The following is a 17,844-nucleotide window of genomic DNA, read 5'->3' on the forward strand; positions in this document are numbered from 1 at the left end:
TATGCCACTTAATATGATGATAATATCTCATCTTTGAAACATTACACAGTCCTATTATCTGTTAGGAGTCTGAGTTATTGCCTAATCTGCCCAAGCTCAAGGCAAATATTTAGGTCATCATAATGCAGAAATGTATAATTATCTGAATAATGCTTTGAAATAGATGGGGAAAAATACTTCCTCTGGTGCTAATTAGCAAGTGTTAATAACTATGCAGAGTCTGGAAGTATCAAGAGGAATTAGAAACCAGCACTATCATTAGTTCATATACATTTTTCAACGTTCCTGCTGTTTTTTGGTTTGAAGGTTTGCTTGTGTACCAAACGTATTTGATTTAGAATTGAGGATAAGTGAAGTACTGCTTACTACTTAAATTATCATTTTGATGATTATCAATTGATATTAAATGGAGTTTAAAATTGATGATGTATTCTTATCCTTGTGTCTTTGTAATGACTCAGGCTGCTTCCTGCTTCAGAGTTGTCGATCATTATAAAGTGTTATATTTCTTTTTAACACCAAACAGGAGGGGATCCACATGGCCAATTTGCCATTGAACACATTCAGAATGAATGGAAGGTCTCTGTCAGGAAGCCCTTGGACCGTGAAGAGAAGGACAATTATCTCCTTAACATTACTGCCAGCGACGGCATCTTCACTGCCAAAGCCATCGTGGAGGTCAAGGTGCTGGATGCCAATGACAACAACCCTGTATGCGAAAAGGTATAGTCATTTTTTTTCTCAGTTATGTTGTAATTTTAGCAGTTAATTTCAGTTTGTCCTCGTATTCACTTTAATTTCTTCACTCTTCCTCCATTTTCCTCTTAACCTATCCATCCCCCAGTCCCTGTACAGTGAAAGCGTCCCAGAGGACTCCCCTGCTGGCAGGCTCATCTTGCAGATCTCTGCCACAGATGCTGACATTCGCTCAAATGCCCAAATCTCTTATGAGCTCCAGGGAGTTGGATCAGAATTGTTCATCATTGACTCTGACACAGGTGTGTATATGTCACGTCAATCACAATCTAAAATACTTAGGTAATATATTTTATTTGATTCATTTGTCTTTTCTTTCTTCTGTGTCCTCAGTCATTGAGTCAGATTTAAGTCCAGATGTGTTTTAGGTTATTTTGAATTTTAGGAAGCAGTATGTGGGACACTCAATGTTAAAGTCTTTCATCAAACACTCATGGACCCTCTGCCTCAAGCCATAAAATCCAAAAGGCAGCTCAGTATGACAGCAGTCTTACATTCTACAAGATAAGATTCAGGAATTGTGATACCTCTGCAAAATGTTAGTGTCTTTCTATTTTTATATCTGTTCGTGTTCAAATCATTATCACTGTAAAAGGCATCAAGTTTTCTTTTGCCCAGTTGTTTATTTACTTATTCATTTTTAATGGAACCAAGAAAATTTTCCTGCAGGGCTTCTGTAAGACCCACAGTGACACTAAAATACAAAGTCTAACACTTGAATTGAATTTATGACTTATGTACTTTTTGCCTGCACATAATTTCTTCAGGGAGACCTTCTAAATCAGACGCTCCAGCTGGCTGCTTGGGATGAAAAAAGAAAACAGAAAAAGAATGAAAGAAAAACAATGGCAGTTAATCACCACCAACCTGTTTTTAAAATAAATGCAAAATAAAATCATTAAGGACAAAACAAACTAAGCCAGTAGATTTAAACAGCTATGCAACACATCTGCTGCTGCAAAGAATCCCTAAGTAATGGGCGAAATTCAGCCTTAATATGCTCAGAGACTGACACCAAAGCAGACAATAAGGCAACAATACCATCCAGCTGTCTTTTGGCATCCCTCAATATTGAGCTTCTAGCAGCAGTGCTTCTGTTATGGAGAGGGATTTCTTTTTTCTCTGTGCAGACAAGTAGGATTATTGCAGATGAGGACCGCCAAGAGGCTCTGGAGTTTTCCAGAGAGGCTGTGGTAATGTTGGCTGCCTCACTTCCAAGCTGATCTTAGCTGCCAGCGCTGATGTTTTCCTTCATCGCCCCACTCTCTTTGCCTTTCTCTCCCTCCTCTCGCGCTTCAATTACTTATTTATTCCCCGCTCTTCTCTCTCTTGAAAGCCATTAGTTGTTTAGATGCTTTTTACTTGGTTAGTACACAGCAGACAAGGGGATTACTGTGCTTTAGTGTACATGGTCTGTTCTCTTGTACACAAACTCAGTCTCTTGATTAATTGCTTACACTGATTTTATGTTTGTCTGTAAAGGGAATGGCTTTGATGTTGTTATTTTTTTTTATCCCAAATGACATCCTTCTACTCCCAGAAGAGAGTGTATGTCTCTGTGTATTTTGTTCAAAATAGTTCTGTCTCATCTCCAGGGGAGTTGAAGACCTTACAGCCCCTGGACCGGGAGGAGAAAGACGAGCACAGGCTCAAAATGCGGGCAGTAGACGGAGGAGGGCGGTACTGTGAGGCCGACATCCACATCACCGTGGAGGACGTCAATGACAACCCGCCGCAGTTCTCATCTGATCCCTACACCATTACAGTCTTTGAGAACACAGAGACAGGCACATATGTGGCAAAACTTCAGGCGAATGATGTTGACACTGGTGAGGAATTTTTTCTCAGCTTTTCCACAACTTTGTAATGCTGATGTGTAGAAGGGAAAGTGAATCCATTACTGGTCTGTGCTAACTGGGAAATCTTTGTTTTCCTATATCAAAATAACCAGCAAACAATCAGTTAAAAAATCAGACAGCTGTGCTGCCTCTGTTTTGCTCCCTGTTCCAGCTGAATTTGTCTATGCAAACCTTCATTCATGTATTTACATGCAGCTGATTACCTGTGGACAGAGGACTTGCTCACATTTGAAGCAAACATTTGAAGACAAGCAAATGACACTTTGCTATCTTCTACTCCTGTTGTCAAGCTTTATGTTCTCACATGGCACAAATGCAGTTTAACAAGGGTAAATTTACTGCTCAGAATATGTAGTAATTTCTGAAACAGTGGGCCTTGATTTCAGAGAGCGGTGGACAAAAGCAGGCTTCGTATTTCTAGCTGGCAGCTGATTTTGCTGACTGAAATGACAACTGTTGTAAGTGCCAGCAGATTTTATCAGCTGTACTTAATTCAGCTGAAGTCAGCTCCATGAGTTGGTTGTCAGCGCAGTTTCCTGTTCACTTTTAATATTTCTAGCTGACTTGTTTTAAAGCAGTAACCCTGTGAAAAGAGAGAGAGAAGTATGCATAAATATTTCCCAGCCAAAAAGTCAGCATCCTCGTTAGTTGTTGATCCGTGCAGAAGGCATGGATCATCAGCTCTTGTGACTTTGGTTTTGGAAAGGCCACAAAACAGACATCACTTTCCAAACTCTTTATGTATGGGAGTATTTCTCTCACTACAGCACCATGCAAAACACCACAATGTGTGGAGAAATCCAAGGCTTAACAGGCCCACCTCACCTTGTAATGGTTGCTAAGTTATGATTGGAGAATTGCAGTTTTGGAGATGGATTTAGTGAACAATCACATAGACATAAAATTCTGATTTTGAAATCATTAAATATTATTGAAACATTTAACAATGTAATGTTAAAATTAAGTAAAAGAAGAAAACCCTTACCTTTGAATTCTGATACAAGACTTCAAACCCTTTTCCCAACTTGTTATTTCTGTCTGTCTATGTGATGATGCTAGGATGTAGAAAGTGTATGCAAAGCAATTTTGAAAATAATGTTCTCACAACTACAGCAATTCAATTAGTAGTCACTTTATTTGGGTTCTTAAAATCTTGATCATTTTTCCTTTTATCAGAGTTCTTTTGTTTATTTAGATTAATATTATTATTGTTATAAGTGAACTGTATGAATAATAAGTATCAGTATCAGAGCTGTGTTTTAGATAAACTTTGGAGGCACTGGAGGGTCTCAGGCAAATATGTTTCCATTAAGTTTTAGTTTCTGCTGAGGCAATAGAAAGTTAATTATGAGGCAATAAGCTCACGAATGCCTGTACATTCTGCTTAAAATGCAATTAACGGCATCCCAATGCATTACTCAAAGTCACAATAAACCAGCGTACACTTATAATTCAAGAATATGCAGCACCTTTAAAAAGGTTTTTAGCATCATGGTATACAGTATGCATATGTATCTTGACTCAATGCTGACTAACAATGCCCAGGTTATCATCTTTCCATTATGCAACTGCTTTACACTAAATGGCAAGAGGGAGGGATAACAAATGTGGAATTTCATGAATGATCAACCCCTCAAATTAAAAGCTCCATTACACTCTAATGAAATTCTTCTCTCTTCAAGCTGAATTCTCTAAAGGGATGATTGCAATTTTCCATTTGCCTGGTGCAAAGCCGCAGGGCCTCATATTTATCTCAGGCGTCTTTACCTTTCAGCAAGCTACTGCCAACTACTTGCTGTGGATAAGACTGACATCTTAAACCGTGCAGTTTAACAGTCATTTTAAACTCCTTGAGACTTTACTCAGGAAACTATTGGACCTGCCGCTCCAGATTATACCTTTAGTTTTATGGAGCAGGACATTCTAGCTTGAAGCACCATTTCAGCCTGTTCGCTGTCAGAGAATCAACACCCTCTCTTTCTATTTCCCTTTTCCTGGTCCCTCATTTTGGTCGGACTGACAGCTTGACAGAATGAAAGGGATGCCAGAATTAGGTCCCTCAGTGAGAAATGTTAAATGGTGAAAAGAAAAGAGCTGGTATTAAGACATTTCTTCCCTGAGGCTTTGCTGGCACAAAATGCTTCACATTTTGAATATCAAGGATAAGGGTACTTGAAGGAAGGGTGGAGAAAAGGTGCTCCCTGCAGTTTAGCCAGGAGCAATAATTATTTAGAGTTAAAACTGAGTGGAAGCAGAGGAGGGATTTGATTAGTATTTCTCTCACACACACCGGCATCGCACACATTGAGGGTCCTTTTTTGTGTGTCTGTCTAGTATTCTTTGATTTAGGTGCAAGCTTACTGGCAAGTCCCAGACATGCAGAGTGTACTAGAAAAATAGGCATTGTAGCTTTGACCCAGTTTACTCAGGCTCCAGTCAACTGTCTTGCAGCCAACCATCAAAATGGGAAGCCTAATGTAGACCACCCTCCTAAGAGAAAAGAGTTGCTTTATCTTCCATCGATATTTAACTGTGTATATCTCAGTGCGAACTCATTCTTGGCGCTAGCTGCTGTGTGCCACAGCCTCTGTGATCCGCCTGCCCATTTGGCTGGAAGATGTTTGATACTTACCCACATCACTGCTCCTGGGTTCAGCCCGCTGCTGCAATCTGTGAGAGGCAGCACTTATCAGTGTGGAATAGTTAGGAACCAGACAGACAGACAGACCCAGACTGGTGCCCTTGATCTGTGATAAACTCAAGTTATGCGAGTACACATTCTTTCTTTGATTCTACTTTGTCCTTCCATCACTGCCTGGATCCAAGTGTCTCCCTTTGCCCTCTGCACTGCCTTTTGTTATTGTCTTCATTCGATTTTTCATGTTGCTTCTTTGTAAAGGAATGTGATTATTTTCTGTATTGGTGCTGTGCCAGATTTGAACATGTTCTTGACAGTCTTGCCTCTAAAACTATTGAAAAAGATCTCTTAAAAGAACCAGAGGTCCACACAATCACATCATGCATGTTTACTTTCAGCACAGAAATTTACATGAATAAATGCTTTATGCAAGATTGTCTTTAATGTGGAGCTGCAAGAAAGATTATTTTAATTAATGATTAATCTAATTATTGTTTTCTTGATTAATGTGTGATGAATCATTTTGTCTGTGAAACTTAAGAAAATAAAAAAAGACCATTATAGGGTTTAATAGCCCAAGGTGATGTATCACCAGTTGAAAACTCAATAATATTCAGTTCTCCGTCCTACATGACAAAGAAGTTACAGATTAATTTTCTGTCAATTGACTAATCATTCCAACTCTGCTTTAACATGAAATGTTCCTGGCATGAGACTTAGATGAGCATACAATCATTAACATATGTGTATAAGGAAATACAGCCAATCTTAATTCAGCACAGTTCTCTTAACCACCATTAAAGCAGTTGTCTCAAGGATGATCAAACCAGATTAAAGTGATGGGGAACCGTATAAGCAGGGCTCCCCACGGTAGTCTCTCCAGCACGATAATGAGATCCACGGAGGATGGGAGGGGGACTTACCTGATAAATGGGAGTATAATGGCGTATTTCAAATGGGGGCCACCTGCAGAAGGCATTATGATTATTATTGTGATCTGTCTCTGTCTCGTTGCTGGGAGCGTCTTGCTAGTGGGAGGACATGAGTTATGAGGATGGCATGCATTAGATGTTAACAGCTCCTGTTTATCAGAGACTGTGTGAAAGATGGATGTTAAGGAATGAAAATCTAAGGTGACAGTTTTAATCAGTTTAGAATCAATACATCGATATAAGAATGAATATGCTTGTGTATGCCCGGCACTTAAAGGAGTATTTCTGTTGCTGTGACCATCAGACTTATTGGTGATGTGAACATTTTTCTCGCCATCTTAATTGCTTAGATGTGGGTGGTAGATTAAGCAACATGAGAGGTCAGACACTGAGAGTTATCACATTATAACTGATGAATGTTTGCCAGAATGCAATAAAAAGATCATTATTGTATAAAACAAACTAAATTGTCCCTTTTTCTGTCATTTCAGGTCTTAATAAGGACATTCTCTACTCGTTGGTCGATTCTGCCGATGGATATTTCTCAATAGACGACCACACTGGTGTAATAAGCCTGGAGCGTCCCCTGGACCGCGAGGTGCAGTCGGTGTATGAGCTGAAAGCCCGTGCCAGTGACCAGGGCTTGCCTCGTCTCTCCTCGGTGTGCCAGGTGGTGATCTCTGTCCTGGACATCAATGACAATCCACCAGTGTTTGAGCACCGGGAATACACAGCTACTGTGTCTGAGGACATCGCTGTGGGCATGCAGGTGCTCAGAGTACAGGCAGCCAGCCGGGACACAGAGGCTAACGGAGAGATCTCTTACAGCATCATCAGTGGGAACGAACATGGCATGTTCCGTGTGGATCCACAAACCGGTATGTGGTAGCAAGAAACACATTGCTGTCATTGTGCTTTTAGCTTACTACTTGTGCTAGTACAGTGGTATGTCTAGTCCAATTCAATGATTTCTAAACACCTGCATTTAATTTGGATAAACTCAACAAATTCTCTTCTCCCGTCATCACCACAGGGCTTAGATATTGGGTAAAATATCTAGAGCCACATTGCCCATTACCATTACATTGTTGTTGAGTCTACATAGTCTGCATTCCTGTCTCAACACTGATCATGTTCCCATCATGCTAAAAGCCAATGGGGACAAAAATGACAGTACCATCAAGTCCATTATAAAGATAAGATACCGTTCTGTTGTTTAGCTGCAAGCAGTAATGCAAGTTAAAGCAGCTGAACCAAGCGTAGCTTTTGAATTCCAAATGAGAGTCAGTGACGGGTGACGATTTGACTTGCAGTTTGTGTTGCATTTGAGCGGAAAATGTTTGCATATAGAGTTATAAACCAGTTGACAAAAGATATGACAGGAACAGGAATGACTCACAGTGTGTTGCCCCTCTGTAAAATTGCTGCTTAACAGCTTGTTTTGTGTGTATGTGAGTACTTTTTTGTAAGTGTCATTATTGTATTTAATATTAAAACACACATAAAATATTCCAAGCACTGAAGTAAGAATTAAAAAATAATGTGACACCAACACACCGTCTCCCTTCCAACTTTCTCCTGTCACTTCATCCTCAGGTGACATCTTTGTGATTGAGCCGTTGGACTACGAGGTCTCCCATGAATACTACATCACCATAGAGGCTACAGATGGTGGCTCACCGCCACTTAGTGACATGGCCACTGTGAACATCAACCTGACTGATGTCAATGACAACAGACCTGTCTTCAGTCAGGATGTCTACACAGCCGTTGTCAGCGAGGACACCGAGCTGGGAAAGACTGTGATGACGGTAAGAGAATTCATACTATCTTTAGAGGCATGTTTACTTACAGTATGTGCTTGTTGTGGGGAAATAACCCTTAATTACTGTAAAATGGCGAGCTGGGTGAGAGACATTTTTCATCTCACTCTCTTGAGTTTCCCCCAGCTAAATCTGTCAGTTCGCTCACCTTCTCACTCAGTTGTTCATTTGCTCCCTCGCAGCCTTTCTCCTCTCTGTCCATTACTCACAGAATACACTATCACATATCTGCACCTGTGGCAAATCACCATCTGGTGGCACAGCTAAATTAGGACCAATGTTCTTCATGCTCACTGCGCCCCTGTTCCCGTGTATTATCTGACACACATGCTCAAACAGTTTAATTAAAAGGCATTTGACTCATTAAGCCTCTATCCAAGATAAGGCACTTTTTTACCTTTTGCATGTTAAATTTTCTCTCCATCTATTCCTGTCTACCTCAGCTGCCCACCTCTCTTCATTCCCTCATAAAATACCTCTGCTTATGGCCATTTATCTGTGTGTCTAATGTATCTGAATATAAACTATTGATCATAATACCTGCCATTGTCTCATACTTGTAAATCTTCACCGTCTGCTGATTTCCCCTGGGATTCCTTTCAATATGTGACGGCTGGCGGGTTTTAAGACTGTGTGTGTGTGTGTGTGTGTGGTGTGTGTGTGTGTGTGTGTGTGTGTGTGTTGTGTGTGTTTTGGAAGAGTGTGAACGGGAGAAGGAAAAGGTCATGTATGATGTTGCCATAGCAGGGTTGCAACTAATGATTATTTTCACAGTCAATCAGCAAGTTATTTTCTCTATAAATTGATTAGTTGTTTTGTTTATAAAATGTCAAAAAAATAATTAATAAAAGTCAATCTAATATCCTCAGAGTTCAAGTTGACATCTTCAAAAGCAGAAACTCAGACATGGAGAAACTGGAACAGGAACATTTTCAGCATTTTTGTCTGAAAAATGAAACAGTGAACTAAATGAATTGAATAATGGTTCTGTCCATCTGTCTATATTGTGGATAAGCAGTATAGATAATGGATGGATGAAATGATTATGAAAATAGTTACTTTTCTGTCAGTGATTAATCCACTAATGGTTTCAGCTTTACAGTCATGCTTTAAAGCTCCTAAATTTGGTATTTCTCTCAAACAACAAATATTCAGAAATCAACAACAAAGATGAAGTTAAGAAAAACATTATTATAATCATAGTCAGTCAGATTTTAATTCAGTGTTGCAAAATCCTGACTGGTGTATGGCAGTACCCACCTCAGACACAAACACAAACCTGAACCAGATTTGTTCTAAATATGGCAGACAGCTGTGTGTTCATGGGGGGTCTCTATCTCATAGTGACAAGCTGACTGAGAAAATAGGTTTTTAGTGCCTTCAACATATAGGTCAACACAAGACATACAAGCATGTTAATTAACTGTTGCTTTGATTGACTGATTGATTCAAAGGTGATGGCTGAGGATCTTGACGGGCCTTCTTATGATCACGTGCGGTTCTCCATCGTGGATGGTAACCAAGGCAGCCCCTTCACCATTGATCCGCTCAGAGGAGAGCTTAAAGTTGCTCGCCAGCTGGACAGAGAGAGAGTAAGAGAAACAGCAGACACAATGCTGACTGTACACACAGACTTTAATCCACTGAGAAACTAATTGCACTCTGTGCAGAATCTAGTCGGAGTCATGTCATGCCTAATAGGGAAGCTTGTTTACTGATCTCCACTGCATTATTGCTCACAAAAGCAGCTTTGCCTATGTATAGTAATAGTAATTCTCTCTCTCTCTCTCTCTCTCTCTCTCTCTCTCTCTCTCTCTCTCTTTCTGTCTCTCTGTGTTTTTCTCTCAGACTTCAGGGTACACTTTGGTGGTGGTAGCCTCAGACAATGGGGTGCCCCCTCTTTCCAGCAGTGCCATGATCAACATCGACATCTCAGACGTCAATGACAACCCGCCCCTTTTCTCCCAGGCCAACTACAGCCTCATCATCCAGGTGAGAGGGGGTGGTGGGGAGAGGGGTGGAGGGGGGTCAGTGTGGAGAGGATGAGAATGAGGTAGATTTAAGCAGGGTGGGGGGGTGCAGTGGACACAGAGAGAGGGATTAACAGGGAGGAATAATGGAAGACGGTGCGACTAGAATGTCAAGAAGCAAGTAGGAGGATGGAGCAATAACAGAGGTAAGGAGACAGGAGAAAGAAGGAGGGTGAAATAATTGAAAGACATAGGCTGCATTTTAAGTATAAGAGTGTGGGATAAAGGATTTATTTGAAAATTTGAAAGTGACAATGGATGGTTGACTGTAGTAAAGGGAAAAGATGGGAAGAATGAAAAGAGATGTACCTGTAACCTTGTTTGTGAAATCAAAAAAGAGGGGGGGGGGGCGATCCCGAAGGGAAGGTAGGAGGGAATGGAGGGTGATACGTTTCCAATTTTCCTGTCTGTTTAGAAAGCTGAAAAAAGTAATTTAAGAGATACTGTGAGGAAGCACAGTACATGTTGCAAACAGCTCAAGCAGTTCAGGATGAAACATTGCCTTGCCCCTGAAAAATATCCTGACTGGCTTTATTTTACTCACTGAAGAACCTTGATCAAAGTGAAGCACAAAATCATACTAAAACAGAACAAGAAAAAAAATACACAGGGCCCGCACATACTGCACACACCACACCAGGAATATGAGGAGAGTTTTAAGTCATGACTTGAAAGAGTCAACAGAAGGGACAGATCTGAAGCCCATTCATGCATAGAAAACCAAAAAAAAAACCCCACAAGGATGCAACTGTGAAAATGACATCATCCTTTTGACTGTTACTCATCTGAAGCCTAGCCACAATACTGTGGACCAGCTGTTAGTCAAGGACAACTGACAAACACCAGTACCAGAGGGAAAAAATCAACTCACTTTAAACCATAATGATAGTAATAATAACAATAATAAATTTTATTTCTAAACGCATTTTGAGGGACTCACTCGTGGAGGTTAATATAAGTTGACAAAAACTGGATCTTACTACCTCAAAATAGAAAGTAATTAACAATCCATTGTGAGCAGGGCATGAATAACTTCAGCAAATTCATCCAATAGTTGTTGAGACATGTCAGTCACAACCACAAATGTGAACCTTTTGGTGACTAGAGGGGAGTCATAGGGATTCATCACCTGCAAACCATGAATATCAGTGCCAGTGTGTGTGATTGTGCCAGTCCATTTAGTATCTGTTTATGTATTTCACAGAGTAAGTGAAAACTTTGACCTGCTGGTGGCCCTAGGAGAAAAGTCAAGGATTGAAAGCGAATAGGTTTTATCCTCTGGGGACCATGCATGTCTACAAACTCTCATGGCAGCCTATTCAGTATTTTTGCTGTATGGAAGGCTGGACTGACATGATTGTCATACGGACATTGCCATCTCCTGCTAAGGAGTTTTGCTTTTCTCAGTTGGAAAAAAATATTATCCTGGCAGATATTTGATGGAGACAGTTTCACTGTTGCAACACATTTCTCCCACGTCAGCAGTGTTCTGTGGGCACATATCAAGTAACTTCTGAAAAAACATTTGTAGTTAAACATCACAGGACTGAATAGCTTCATGACAACCACCTCCTCTCACCACAAATATTAAAACTCTCCCCTATTGTATCCCTGCAGGAGAATCGACCAAAAGGCACAAGTGTTCTTCAGCTCACCGTAACTGATCGGGACGCTTCCCACAATGGCCCACCTTTCACCTTTGCCATCGTGGATGGGAACGAGGGCGATGCTTTCCACATCAATCAGCACGGAGCTCTAGTGGCCGTGGGGGCGCTGAATAGGAAAAGTAAAGAACACTACCTACTTCAAGCGCAGGTGAGTCACAGCACTGAGGAGAAACCAGAGTTGAGAGGTTGTATTGATTTAGCCGTCAAGCCACAGCAACCTGATCTATTTGTCTTCCCTCTTTTTACTCTCTGTACATTTCCTGTCATCCTCACTCACTTGCTGTCTCTTACTCTTTGTCCTCTCAAATAGTCAGTGTTTGCCTCGGTTTTTCCATTCTTTAATCCCTTTAAATGCGTTTTAAATACAGCTTTTAGCCCTGCAAACAACTCCATATAAGATGTTGAATTGAAAGGGGCATACAATAAAGCTGCTGCATCAGAGCACATCTCATACTAGAAGCATAAATAAAAGACATTTGCTTTGAGTTGGCTAGATTATGTGTGTTGCTGGGTGTTGATGTGTCACCTCAGAGGAAAGAACAGAGGAAAAAAAGAGTGGGCAGATGGGATATGAGATGTAAGTGTGAAGTCTTTTTACACACAAGATGAACACTCATACTTGAGTCAGAATGTTTTTTTCTATGCAGAAGCAATGACTTCCCTGAATGTTAAAGTGCATGATCTATAGATATTTTACTGGCTTCAATATCTAATGCACCTACAGTATGTAGATGGCATCAGCTAAAGGATGTCAGCAGTGGAAGAGTTTGATTGCCCTCTGCTGTTGGAAAAGTAATTCTTGCAGATAAAAATTCCAAGTGTACATTATTTCTTCATGGATGTCTCTCCTTCTCCCTTTTCACATTAGGTGTCAGACAGTGGCAAACCTCCCCTCTTTTCTACCGCCTTCATCAGCGTACGTATAATCGAGGAGAGCGTCTACCCTCCAGCGATTCTTCCCCTGGACATTTTCATCTCCACTGCTGGCGATGAATACCCCGGAGGTGTCCTGGGCAAGATCCACGCCACTGACCAAGACATCTACGACACTCTGACCTACAGCCTCGCCCCGTCATCTTCTTCCTCGTCAGCGGACGAGAGTGGCGCCTTCTTTTCAGTTTCCGCCTCTGATGGTAAAGTGATCGCCCTACGGCCGCTCGACATGGGTCACTACCCTCTCAATGTGACGGTAACTGACGGACGCTTCACCACGGCTGCTGACGTCACCGTGCACGTTCGGCAAGCCGCTCGGCAGGCCCTGGACAACTCCATCGCTGTACGCTTTGCAAATATCGCTCCCGAGGAGTTTATCGGGGACTACTGGCGCAACTTCCAACGGGCATTGAGAAACATAGCTGGGGTGAGGAGGAGTGAGGTGCAGTTGGTGAGCCTGCAGCCTTCAGAGCAAGGAGATCTGGATGTGCTGCTGACTCTAGAGAGATCTGGCAGCCCCTATCAGTCTCAGGAGGTAAGACCAACCACAATTAGGTTTTCTGTGTCTAGACGTGTATTTATAGTTGATGGGGCCCAAACTGTACCTAGCCCAAGGTAATGTCTTAAGTTATTTTGTGCAACCAACAGTCCAAATCTTCATTTTGCAATTAAGTAAAAGAGAGAAAAGCTGGAAATTACATTTGAAAATCTGGAATGACAGATTGCAATCTGCTTGCAAACTTACTAAAACAATTATCAAAACAGCTGAATACATTTCTGTTGGTCAAGTAGTCGATTAATCAACTGATTGTTTCAGCTCTAAGATATTTGAGATTATGGTGCATATCAGATATCCAGTATACACCAGAAAAATGTACTCACATGTCAGCTTTTGACTGCAAAATGCTAGAAAATAGTAAAATGCTCTGATCTCTGTTCTCTGATGTGAAATGTCTGATCTTCAAACTCCATGATTTGTCTTATCATCAGTCCAAAACACAAACATGTTCAATTTACCATACAATCATCTATGCCAAAAAGAAAAAAGGAAAGAGAAGCATCAGATCTTCACATGTGAGAAGTAGGAAAGAGCTAATATTTAGTGTTAATGACTGTAAAAGAAGTTAAACATCTTGCATGTTTGTACTCACTTTATTCATAATGTGTTGCCTCTTTTTGTGACTGTGATTGTAATTGTTTTTGTTGATGCTGCACCTCAAGTGTAACACTTTCTGGAGTGCAAGAACTTGAACGTAGTAATTGTTACCTCCTTGAAAAATAAGTGAAATGATTAATCAGTCATCAAAATAGCTTCAGATAAACTTTCTGCCAGTCAGCTGATAAATCAACTAATTGTTTCAGCTTATCCTTGAATGTCAGGCATTTTTGCTCGATAAATGACTTAAGCCATTAATCAATTATCAACACTGCTGTGGATCCATTTTCTGTGGATTCTGCTCCTCTTTATTGAGTCTTTTCGGTGCTCATTTCTCAATTTTCCTCAGGTGGTCTTCCGTAAGCTGAACTCCTCTGCAGCTGTCATCGAGGAGATGACGGGGGTCCGGATCTTGCGGGTGGTGCAGAAGCTGTGTGCCGGGCTGGACTGCCCACTGCGCTTCTGCGATGAGGTCATCTCCCTGGATAAAACCGCTATGTCCACTTACAGCACGGCTCGCCTCAGCTTCGTTACACCGCGACACCAGAGAACTGCAACCTGCCAATGTGACGGTACACTGATTACACACACAAGACACACACACACACACTCACTTATTTGTACAAGCATTATCTGTTCGAACTCCCATTCTGAGCAGATGTACTTTGGTTCTCAGGTGGCAGATGTCCTGTATTGAATAACCTGTGTGAGAACAGCCCCTGTCCTGAGGGTATGGAGTGTGTGGCAGATCCTAGAGATTCCATGTACAGTTGCGTGTGTCCAGAGGGCAAAAAGGGCAAATGCTCTGGTAAGAATACCCGCCTCTTTATCTGTGTCCCTGGATATCTTTGTCCTTGCTTTCTTAATAAATGTCTGTCACTTCCTGTCAGATGGCCACTCGCTGACATTCAGCGGCAGCGGCTATGTGAAATATCATCTGATGGAGAACGAGAACAAGGAGTTGATGAAACTGTCTCTGAGGCTCAGAACCTTCTCCAGCCATGCCACTGTCATGTACGCTAAAGGAACGGACTACAGCATCCTCGAGGTGTGTTTGTGTGTGTTTGTGTGAACCTATTCTTCCAGCCCTATTACTCAGCCATAACCATACCCAGCCTCTTTAAAACTGAAATGATAACTTTGCTTATCATAATAAAGTCCAGACTGACTGTCCTTCTCTGTATTACCACCCAGCATTTCCATATCAGAAGGGCTTAATAAACACAGAACCGACCTGCCCTCCCTTGAGACCAACCAGTCATGTGCACCAACTATGCTGAAGGGTTCAGAAAGCCATTTTAAAACTCTTTTCACATGAGGGACTATGGGAATGTGGTGGTGGGTTGACAAAATCACACACAAGAGCTATTTTAGTACTGGGAGGGAAACAGCAAGCCGTTTTCCACACATTCCTTTTAGAGTCTGTCTGGTACAGCAGTCTGCACGCCAGACTTTAGACTAAAACCTGGCTGGCTAGGATGCAGTTATTGTTTCATCAAACTGCCATGGATGGCTTTTAATATCCACAGTTTGTCTGTGAAATTTTAGAGGCGTGAACAGAAGTTGTATTGTTGTATAAAGCTGTTGTTTTCCTGTAAAGCTAGTTTTCTGTGATATTATTAATCAAAAAATAACCACACTGCATTCTCTGATAGGGATTGTTTTTTTGTCATACACTGATTTACAACAATGACTTGATTCAATTCCAATTTCTCCACCCACGTCTTAATGTGCTAATCATGTCAGATATACTGTCTGTTAGTCATGTCGTAACTCGGTATGTTCTGTGTCTAAAATAGATTGTGAATGGCCGCCTTCAGTACAAGTTCGACTGTGGCAGTGGCCCCGGCCTTGTGTCAGTCCACAGCGCTCAGGTTAACGATGGGGAGTGGCACACCGTTTCTCTAGAGGTAGACGGTAACTACGCTAAACTGGTGCTGGACCGAGTACACGCCGCCTCGGGCACTGCGCCGGGCACCCTGCGTACCCTCAACCTCGACAACAGTATTTACTTTGGCGGTCACGTACGACAGCATGCCTCCTCTCGCCTCGGACACAGCCTGCCTGTCACCAACGGGCTCCGCGGCTGCATGGAGGCCATTTCCCTGAATGGCCAGGAGCTGCCTCTCAACACTAAAGCTCACCGGGCCCACGCTGTGTTGGAAGACATAGTGGACGTGGCTCCGGGCTGTGCGCTCGCACCTGCTGAGAGTTGTTCCAGCAACCCCTGCACCAACGGAGGGAGCTGCACCTCGCTGCCTAATGGAGGTACATAATGTCCTGCTCAGCTCATTGCACTCAGTCAGATTTCCACTGAAGCTGCTTAATTTGAATTTCCAGTTTCCAGTTATTTTGTTGTTTTCCCCTGGCTTTAATGCATGGCTACCCTTTACTTGTTTTCAACAGACAAAACAGCCCCAGCTATTACTTCCAAACTGGCTTTTGTTTGAAATTTTCAGGATTAAATAACATGCTCAACATCAGTACCTTCACTTTGCTGTCTTCTTCATACCACAGGCTACTTCTGCAAGTGTCCTGCCTCTTTCATGGGCACCCACTGTGAGATCGGCATAAGTCCTTGTGCCTCCAACCCCTGCCTGTACGGAGGCACCTGTGTCCCTCGTGCAGACGACTTCTACTGTCAGTGCAGAGGGCAGTATTCAGGACAGAGGTATTACAACTTAGAAAATGTGAACATTACCTACAAACACGCAGCACCAATGCAATGTCGGTAGATGGATCTTGATGCCATGATTGAAGGAGTTCTGGGTATAATGATCAAGTATGCTCTACAGCAGTCAGTATAATCTAATACTGAAATAATAATATTTAATGTTTAATATTAGTCAAAACCAACATTTTGCAAAGCTGACTGACTTGCAGACATGTAATTTGTAATTTTTTTAAATAGTGTCTCACCCATTATTTTGCAAAGTAGTATATCCTGCAGCAACATAAAATCTATATTTTCACCCCTGAATACATATATCTTTCAGACTGTATAGCACATCTCAGCAGTGGAGTTTCTTTGGGTTGCTTACATATACTTATTTTGAATTCAGGTGCCAGCTGGGGCCATACTGCAGAGACAACCCCTGTAAAAACAGTGGAAAATGTATTGACAGTCTGGATGGTCCAGTGTGTGAGTGTGAAGCAGGATTCCAGGGAGACAGGTTTGTCAGTTTTGTGTTTGAATTCACAAACTCAACTCACTAAATGATTTAATATTTCCAACCTGACGAGTTTGAACTTTTGCAACAGTAGTTTGTAATACACAGCATTTCACCCTCGAGTACACCTCACTAAATTCCCACGTGTTGTCCAGGTGCCTGAGTGATGTCGATGAGTGCATCAAGAACCCTTGTGCCAACGGAGGCCAGTGCCAGAACACGTACGGCTCCTACAAGTGTAACTGCTCACTGGGTTTTAGCGGACAGATGTGTGAACTCCGTGCCGAGGTCCGCAATGAATTCATCTCCACCTCCTGGAACATCGGCCTGGAGGAGGTGATCGGTATTGTGGTCTTTGTCTCCAGCATCTTCATCCTGGTCCTACTTTTCATCATCATCCGCAAGAAGGCCTGCCGCAGCAAGTCGACCAATGATGACGACAAACACCCTGGAGGTTCAAACGTGCCTCACTCCTTCCTCCAGAGACCGTACTTCGACGCCAAACTCAACAAGAACATCTACTCTGACATCCCACCTCAAGTCCCTGTGCGGCCCATCTCCTATACTCCTAGCATTCCAAGCGACTCGCGAAACAACCTGGACAGGAACTCGTTCGAGGGCTCGGCCATCCCGGAGCACCCCGAGTTCAGCACCTTTAACCCAGACTCTGTGCACGGTCACCGCAAGACTGTGGCCGTGTGCAGTGTAGCACCCAACCTCCCCCCACCCCCTCCATCCAACTCAGTGTCAGACAGTGACTCCATTCAGAAGCCAAACTGGGACTATGACTATGATGGTAAGTTTGCTTCTAGCAGGCAACAGCTTCACTTACCTTATTGCCTTATTGCTGGGCAACAGGTAGAAGGTGCATTGAGTTCCA

At 42.2% G+C, this 17,844-nt stretch overlaps 1 protein-coding gene across 1 annotated transcript in view; it reads left to right on the forward strand.

The window, feature by feature from the left end:
• Nucleotides 1-17,844, forward strand: part of LOC108901663 (protocadherin Fat 1-like) — a 71,790-nt gene that overhangs the window by 47,551 nt on the left and 6,395 nt on the right. The window contains 16 exon segments of the mRNA XM_051070548.1: nucleotides 527-723; nucleotides 845-998; nucleotides 2,352-2,585; nucleotides 6,677-7,063; nucleotides 7,782-7,996; nucleotides 9,463-9,600; nucleotides 9,857-10,000; nucleotides 11,656-11,853; nucleotides 12,574-13,173; nucleotides 14,144-14,366; nucleotides 14,471-14,602; nucleotides 14,685-14,842; nucleotides 15,594-16,062; nucleotides 16,312-16,465; nucleotides 16,857-16,967; nucleotides 17,120-17,760. Of these exon segments, the coding sequence (XP_050926505.1) occupies nucleotides 527-723; nucleotides 845-998; nucleotides 2,352-2,585; nucleotides 6,677-7,063; nucleotides 7,782-7,996; nucleotides 9,463-9,600; nucleotides 9,857-10,000; nucleotides 11,656-11,853; nucleotides 12,574-13,173; nucleotides 14,144-14,366; nucleotides 14,471-14,602; nucleotides 14,685-14,842; nucleotides 15,594-16,062; nucleotides 16,312-16,465; nucleotides 16,857-16,967; nucleotides 17,120-17,760 (4,155 nt within the window).

Source organism: Lates calcarifer, linkage group LG5 (genome assembly GCF_001640805.2).
Source record: "Lates calcarifer isolate ASB-BC8 linkage group LG5, TLL_Latcal_v3, whole genome shotgun sequence".
Classification (NCBI taxonomy): Eukaryota; Metazoa; Chordata; class Actinopteri; family Centropomidae; genus Lates; species Lates calcarifer.